The sequence below is a fragment of the Nymphaea colorata genome, chromosome 1 (genome assembly GCF_008831285.2).
Source record: "Nymphaea colorata isolate Beijing-Zhang1983 chromosome 1, ASM883128v2, whole genome shotgun sequence".
Lineage (NCBI taxonomy): Eukaryota > Viridiplantae > Streptophyta > Magnoliopsida > Nymphaeales > Nymphaeaceae > Nymphaea > Nymphaea colorata.
In genome coordinates, this window is record NC_045138.2 from 35,649,799 (window position 1) to 35,657,485 (window position 7,687).

The window sequence follows — 7,687 nt, forward strand, 5'->3', positions numbered from 1 at the left end:
CTGGGTTTCCTTTTCCTCTTTTTCGTGCTTTTCTACGGATAACTTTTACAGTTTTACTATTGATTTTAGAGAATAACCTTAAAACACAAGTAAATATGCCACCTATTGTTCCTTTTGCTTAGCGAAAATTCTTCTTCTGATAAATAAGTTATTGCTCCGAGTGTTTTGAGTTCCGGCGATTTGGAAAAACTTCATGCTTATGAAGATGGCGAATGTTTATTGTTGTTCATACAGTCTAACAAGTGCCCCTGTCAGATTGTAAGGAGGAATTCTTCTGAGTTATAGTGTTTACGTCCTCTGGAGTTTGGAGGTGTGAAAGATTGTTTGTGTAACTTGGGTGACAAAGGCATGATCACTTTCCGGTTGGGACATCACATATTATAGGGGCAATTATTTCAAGGTGCTCTTTTTGCTCTTTTGAATCTGAGATGCTATACTTGTGGACTTTCGAAGAGATTGGGAGTAGGAGCCATTAAATGGGGTTTCAGGCAATGGCTTCACCAAAGGAAGGAGGACAATCACCATGGGTTCAGGCTTTGGTTCCGCAGGGTTCTCTTTATAATCTTACACTAGATGAGGTGCAGAACCAGCTGGGAGATCTAGGGAAACCCCTGAGCAGTATGAATATGGACGAGCTACTTAAGAACATCTGGTCGGCCGAGGCGAATCAATCATTGGCTTTCTCCATGGAGAATCACAGTCAGGCGGGCCCGAAATCGGTTTCCGTCATATATGGCTTGCCCCAACAGGTGAGCTCAAACCTCACCCACGAATTGAGCAAGAAGACTGTCGATGAGGTGTGGAGAGACATTCAGCAGTTGCAGAGGAATAATAACAATGAGAAGCAAGTGCAAGACCAGCAACTTTCTGTGGGGGAGATGACATTGGAGGACTTCTTAGTGAAGGCGGGAATCGTCTCCGAAGCCGGCACTAAAAATGGAGGTAGTCGGAAGGGCGTGGAGCATTTGGAGATTGGTCATGGTGGTGGCAGTGCTGCTAGTGTGTTGGGAATCAATCCAATTGTTAGTCAGAATTTTCAGAGACAGAGCCAGTGGCTAATCACGTCCTCCAGTAGCCAACAGCTGGTTGAGCCAAGAGACCAAAATTTGATTGGTGCTTATATGCCTAACCACCCAATCTCTGCGCCATTGCCCGCCACCGCTGGTCCAGTTATGGAGATGATGTTTACTGACAACGATCAAATGGCAGAGGCACAGTCACCAAACCGGAAAAGGTTTGCTTGTGGTGAAGTGATTGAGAAAACAGTTGAGCGAAAACAGAAGAGGATGATTAAAAACAGAGAATCTGCAGCTAGGTCGCGTGCCAGGAAGCAGGTGACGTCGTAATTCTCTTTTGCAGCCTTTTTGAATTTTCTGCAGTGCATCTCTTCTCTAACGCCATTTTCCTTTTTACCCTCACAGGCCTATACAAATGAGTTGGAGAACAAGGTTTTGCGTCTGGAGGAGGAGAATGAGATGCTTCGACAGCAGAAGGTGAGCGATGTTTTCCTAATGGGTGTGTGTGTGTGTATCTATACGAAGATTCATGGTTCATTCTCTTGGACTGCTACCAAGGCAGTTTACTTTAAAGCAAAACCCAATGCTATGTTCTAAGAGGTGCCACTTTTAAAATTCTATAGTGCATCATATCTTTGCATCAGTTCCTGCAAAAGCTAAACTGATTGGACAGTTCCAAGCAAAAGATTTACTCCATTATCTGGGATTGTCTTCCCATTCATGGTTGTTGACCACACCAACCACACGGCACACGTGCATATGTAGACATGTATGTGTGTAATATGACGGGTATTTCTAAGTCCTCATCCTTGATTAAATGTAATAGATGTTAAATTGAATTTGTCAAGTTTCCATTCAAGTTGTGCGTTTGTATGGCCTTGCATTCATTGTCTGCAGAGTCAGACGTGCTGTCAGCAAACGTAGCCTTTTTCGTTTTTCTTCTTTTCTTGTTTGCAGGAATGACCTGAAGACATTTGACATCCCATGTATGATGTATTTGTTTTAGTTTACGACCTTTGCCTTCAGAATTTCTTAAACATCCAAGTGCCAGAATGTAGCTCTCATGGTAATCCATTTCATGAAAGTGTTCAAAGAGCTTATTTTTTAATTAGTTTTGATGTCTTATTAGCCTCACATATTCATCGACTTGAATCTTGTTCTTGGGGAAAGCCAACTTGTGCATGATAGTGGTGTGTCATGGAAAAATGACAATATACAGGAGAAGAGAGGGTATCTATCATCTCCTGGTGAAACTCAATGCCTTATGTTTGTTATTCATGAGTTCATCTTTATTGGGTTGATACATGCAAATTTCTACTCGTACTGATCCTACATTATTTCCTTTTTTCTTTACAGAAGTTGCAGAATATTCTGTATGCAGCAATACAGCCAGAGCCAAAGTACAAGCTCCGCAGGACCAACTCTGCTCCATTTTGATTCTCTGTCTATTGAACTCCATTTTGGTTCTGTGCCTATAACATTTGCAGATTCAGATAGCTTCAGTTGTTCAGAACATGAGAGACTCCAGGAGTTCTGTCCCACGGTCCGTAGTGTGGTAAGCAGGGGCATCTTTCTAGTGTGGCTTTTCTGCTTCGTCCTATGTAAATCTATTTACGGCATGCTGTGAAATGAATATCAATCTGTCAAGAGAAGTTTGGGTTAAAGTTAACACTTGCATCCTTTTTCTGACACTATTTTCTTGTAAGTGCCCATGCTTCATCTAGCATCGCCATTAATGTTTTGCTTGAGAGAGATACAGGTGAACAACTATTCCAGTCTTCCTCCTGTACTAAAACCTTCAGTATAGAATATTGAGCGATCTCTTATCCCCAGTTCACAACTACATCCTCTGCTCTCCTCCAATTCTTGCAGCTAATCAAGAGTTACTTGCAAAGGAACAAAAGCAAAGATTTTTCATTGCCCCTTCTTGAAGAACTTCCGGTTGCATCTAGCTGTACCAGCCAACAGAATCTTGGGAATGAGGCATCAGGAACAAAAGAGGGGAAAAAAAAGAAAAAAAGAACATCCCTTTTCTTTTATTTCTGTTGAAGAAACTGATAACTTTTTATTTGTTGGTAAGCTCGCCTGCAAGGCCTGGCATGTGGGAGGCATTAGCTGAGAGCATTCTTGCCTGGACCTAGTGAATCCTTCTGCATTAAGCTTAGACTCGGTTTAATGTGCCAAAACATATAATGTTTACAAGCACACCAGATGCATACTGAACATCATAATTGTTATATCACAAAATCTGTGCCGACCTCTAGCCGTTCATGGAAAAATTTGTCTACATGTTTGCACCACGAGAGAACATTCCAAAACAAGTTGGAAAGGAAAAAGTTAGAATTTGAAGGGATCATGCAATTGCGTGTAATGTTGCCTAATCATAAGTCATTCATTTGGTTTTCCATGTTACCAAACTTAGAATTTTGAGAAAACCAAATATGTGATCCTTGTTACTGAGGGAGTCGTCCAATTTCAGTATTCTTTAATGGTAACAAGACGTGGTGCTTAGACAAGTGGTTGACAAAGCATCATCAACTGGAAGAAAACAGGAAAATAGGCCATTGAAGGGAATCAAACCACCTGACGTTTACTCTTGAAATCTGATGATGGTTCGGTTTTCTCTCATTCCAACTTACAGATACGTCGTTTAGAGTCTTCATGGAGAATAAGCAAGGCCTAAGATTGATCAATCCCAGTAAAAGGGGGCACCTGGTTTTCAAGCTCCTTGTCTAATGCATAACAGTTGGCATCAGCATGAGATCTCGAGGACGAAATCAGAATTCCGGTTCCACCTTCGAATCCTTTCGCCTTCATCATTAAGAAGGAAAACTATTGAACTTGCAAAGCCCTAATCCCTTCTCCCGCAGCGCTAAGGGCCTGGGTTGGTTCAGTCTTCAGTTTGCACTGGCTTTTCGTTAAGTGTGGGCAGGAACTCATTTCGGGTGAGCAGAAGTTATAGAAGTTCCTTGAGGCTCGAACGCCTCTCATTCTTTCTGTTTCCGGGATTCTGGATTGCGTCTGGACTCAGTCGGATCACGTTTCCAGGATTCTGGACTGCGTCGGGACTTAGTCGGAGCAGAAAAACATTCAAAATGTATTTGCACTTCAAAAGTATGAAAAATTGAAATCAATCCAGATGATTAAATATTTAAATTCATCATTAGAAACACCGTAAACTGTTGCAAAAAATATTGTAAATACTGACAATAGACGGCCAACTGATTTTAATTCTTCAAAAAGGTAGGAACTTGAACTTGTTTTTTAAGAATTGCTTCCATGACTGAACCTAACGAGCCATGACACGGAAGACTGGAGAGAGATGTCGGGGAGGAGCCAGCGCCTCGTCTGAGATCAAAGAATCAGTTGACTTGACCATCTTGAACCCTCCCGACCCTTTCCCTTCTTTTTTTCTAGCCGGGCAGAAGCTTGCCGCCAGTCTGCTTTTGTGGATGGCGGTGTGCAACGCCGTCGCGGATTCAGTCTTCCATTCCATCGGTCACGCTGGTTCAGGTTCCCTCTCTGTCTCCATCTCTCTCCGTGACTGCTTATGCCTTCTTCTTCCACTTCGTGTGGCATCTGTTTAATCGCCGGAAGAAGTGTCCGACGATCAACTGTCCATGTGAGTATGGACTTCTTTCTATCTCTTTCTCATTACAGCGACGAAAATGTTCGGGCTCTGAGGTCCTCTCTTTCTCTCTCTCTCTCTTCCCCGCTCCCCCACCGGGCCACCCCTTCTCTCTCAAGAATTCCAGATTGCATTTTTTATACGGCAAAAATTTGGAGCGGGCGCTCAGAATCGTGGACCTAGGCGGCGTCAAGCGCATTGCCGGCGAACCCAGCGGCCGAGCGCTCTTTCTGGTCACTCTCCTCCCTCGTGCTTCGTGGGCTTCCCTTTTCGCTTCTTATTCTTCGTGGGTTTTATTTTCTTCTTGTTTTCTGTTTATTTGCGTAATGGGTTGGGGTTGACCGGATTACATTGGGTTTAGGTGGTGGTGGAATCAAGAAGGAAAGAGGAGTACATCTGCTTCCCTACCCACCATTGCACCTGCTACTCCTCCTTCTACGACGTCGTCAACAAGGCGGAGCAACTCTGTGTACGGCTGTTAGTCCCTGTCCAGTTTCCCTTGTACCTTCACTTTCATCATCCTTCTTTTCTTGTGGTTGTATTATCATCTGTCAAATTTGTTTTCTTCGTCTGTTAAATTTGTTTTCTTCGTCCTCATCGTCATATTTTTTGTTTCTTGGTCCAGTGTAAGCATCAGTTGGCTGCACGGTTCGCGGAGGGGGTGCAGGCTTACACGGAAGTGAGAGTGCCTGACGAGGAGTTGGCTGTCATGCTGTCCAGGCTCTGACGCTTGCCTGTGGTGTAATTGTTGTTCAACACCAAGAGGTGATTCTTATCTTTGACGTAAATTTCTTTCAGGAGTTGGCTGTCATGCTGTCCAGGCTCTGACGCTTGCCTGTGGTGTAATTGTTGTTCAATACCAAGAGGTGATTCTTATCTTTGACGTAAATTTCTTTCAATCCCTATAGGCAATTGATTGTTCTTTCCGTATTACTTAACTTGTGTTCCTATTGGTGATTGACCTCTCTGTGTTGGTTCATTTGTCATTTTGGTTTATATTTTTGGCCTTTTAGTCATTCTTGTGAATTTTGTATAGTGTCTAAAAACTATCTCAACTCCGGAAGATATATATCGTATCCTTTTTCCTTGTTCTGCTTCTCTGTACTGATTAAAAGCAGTTGCATCGGTACAAGCTGTTACAAGAAATGGTTGCTGATATTCACTTTGTTTGTTTACGCCTTAATCATTTGAGGCATTCATGTTACGAAGCTGGCGGAAAATTATATTTTCTCTTGTTTGTTGTTGCTTAGATGGACGAAGCTGGTTATGGCGAAGCGTAAATAAATACGTTTTCTCTCTTTACTTTTTCAAAATTGGTGTCTCATTTTCTAGTAATCTTAAAGGATTTAATGAATGGTAATGACAAATCTCAACCACTTCAAAACCTTGAATGTTTCACTTACTTGAGTTCCTCACAATGTCGGACTCATGGCAATTCTTTTAATTTTAGAAAATAATGCTGACTTATTGAATTCACTATTTCCATTGTTCAATTGTTATCACTTATTGATGTTTTTACAGATGAAGCTTGTGAACCCAAATGACTTATTCCATTATCTCTTGAAGAATAACAAGCTGAACAGAGGGCGGTTGCTTGGGTTAGATGTTGGTAGTCGGTATGTTGGTTTGGCTATTTCTGACCGCAACAATGCGCTTGCATCACCTCTGAGGTATGAAATATCTAAGTCAACTAGTTTACCATGCTCTTACAGAGAATTTGTATTAGTAATTTAGTATATTATAATTCATATCTGAGGCAGAACTAGGACTGGTAGATCCTGTTAATACAATTTTTTTCCTGATGTTGGTTAGGTTAACTTCATTCACATGAGTCTCATATGTGGCCTACAGATTATTTTTTGTGACTATCTATCCAGATTTTAATGTTAGAACTTAGAAGCGCTAATGCTAGATTCATTTTTCACACCAACTGTTGGATGTGTTGTTAATCATGACTAAATCCTGGTGTTCATTTTGTTCTTTCAAATTTGGAGTTTGAATTAGTCTCGGAAGACTGAAAAACCGGTATGTTTTCTGTATGGTGTGTTTATTTTCCCAATCAGACACACTAAAAGGTCATCTTTGGTTTGAATCCTGATAATCTGGACTTTGTAATGTGAGTGTGGAAGCTGGCAACTGATGATATCCAACAATGCAACAATAGAAAAGAATTTTCTCCCTTGTCCTCCCAATTGAAATAGTTGATTTTATTAAGTAGCATAAATCACCAAATGCTCTTTATATATGCAAATATAAAGAGTAGATATACTGCTAAACTTAAAAGTTTGCTTCTATTACTTGACATGAAAAATGAAATCAGAAAGCCAGTTAAAGAAAAACATGGAAAAGCACCAACTTTATCCAGTTATTCTTTATTTCTTCGTTTTCTTGCTTATACTCATTATGAAGGCTAGATTAGTTGGGATCCAGCTTCCTTTTTTGCATGTTTCAGGCACATTCCTTTGATTGAAGTCCACATGCTTTAAAGTTTAAACAGCCTGTTCGCTAGTAGTTTTGTGGGGAAGCTTCAAGTCTTCTTCTTCTTCCTTTTTTTTTTCCCTTTTCTGTTCTATAATTTTCCTTTCTGTTAGAGTAACTATGGGTACCAGAATCTTATAACCGCGGTGACATGAATGTTGGAAATACAAATTTTGATCATTACATTGTGTCTTGATTATTTTGGTGTACATATTTCCTGATCTAATAACTTTTTTCAAAATTTAATCCTATCAACCTGGTTACATGGTTTCCTATCAATTTGACAGTGTATTAGTAAGAAAGAAGTCAAACATACAGTTGATGGCCAGTGACTTTGAGACTTTGGTAAGATTGTTTCCTGCTCTCTCTCACTCTCTCTCTCTCTATATGTGTGTGTGTGTAGTATATACAGGCACACACACACACACACGTGCGCACCATGCATGACAAGTCAGGGTTTGTTCTAGACAGATATTGGAGTTCAATGTCTGGAAGGAGCAGTATTAGATGTGCGTGACAAAAGAACCTTTGCTTAGTTTTGATTTATTGACATCCGCATGAACCT

The 7,687-nt window shown here is 40.9% G+C and overlaps 2 protein-coding genes across 2 annotated transcripts in view; both read left to right on the plus strand.

Annotated features, from left to right (window-relative positions):
• The first annotated feature begins 421 nt into the window (after positions 1-421).
• LOC116249663 (ABSCISIC ACID-INSENSITIVE 5-like protein 2) lies at positions 422-2,685 on the plus strand. The gene is made up of 3 exons (XM_031622854.2): positions 422-1,334; positions 1,422-1,493; positions 2,373-2,685. The coding sequence occupies exons 1-3, from the start codon at positions 477-479 to the stop codon at positions 2,451-2,453; spliced, it is 1,011 nt and encodes a 336-aa protein (XP_031478714.1). The 5' UTR covers positions 422-476; the 3' UTR covers positions 2,454-2,685.
• Positions 2,686-4,239: 1,554 nt separating this feature from the next.
• LOC116248491 (uncharacterized) overlaps positions 4,240-7,687 on the plus strand; it is a 36,848-nt gene continuing 33,400 nt past the window's right edge. The window contains exons 1-4 of the mRNA XM_050077206.1: positions 4,240-4,529; positions 5,443-5,510; positions 6,166-6,314; positions 7,410-7,467. Of these exons, the coding sequence (XP_049933163.1) occupies positions 4,316-4,529; positions 5,443-5,510; positions 6,166-6,314; positions 7,410-7,467 (489 nt within the window). The 5' untranslated portion in view covers positions 4,240-4,315. The remainder of the gene's footprint in view (positions 4,530-5,442; positions 5,511-6,165; positions 6,315-7,409; positions 7,468-7,687) is intronic.

What these genes read in the sequence shown, in the direction of transcription:
- LOC116249663 (XM_031622854.2), top strand. Translation starts at nt 477, where the DNA reads ATGGGGTTTCAGGCAATGGCTTCACCAAAGGAAGGAGGACAATCACCA. An exon ending in GGTCGCGTGCCAGGAAGCAG is followed by an intron (nt 1,335 to 1,421) that starts GTGACGTCGTAA and finishes TTACCCTCACAG; the next exon opens with GCCTATACAAATGAGTTGGA. An exon ending in AGATGCTTCGACAGCAGAAG is followed by an intron (nt 1,494 to 2,372) that starts GTGAGCGATGTT and finishes TTTTCTTTACAG; the next exon opens with AAGTTGCAGAATATTCTGTA.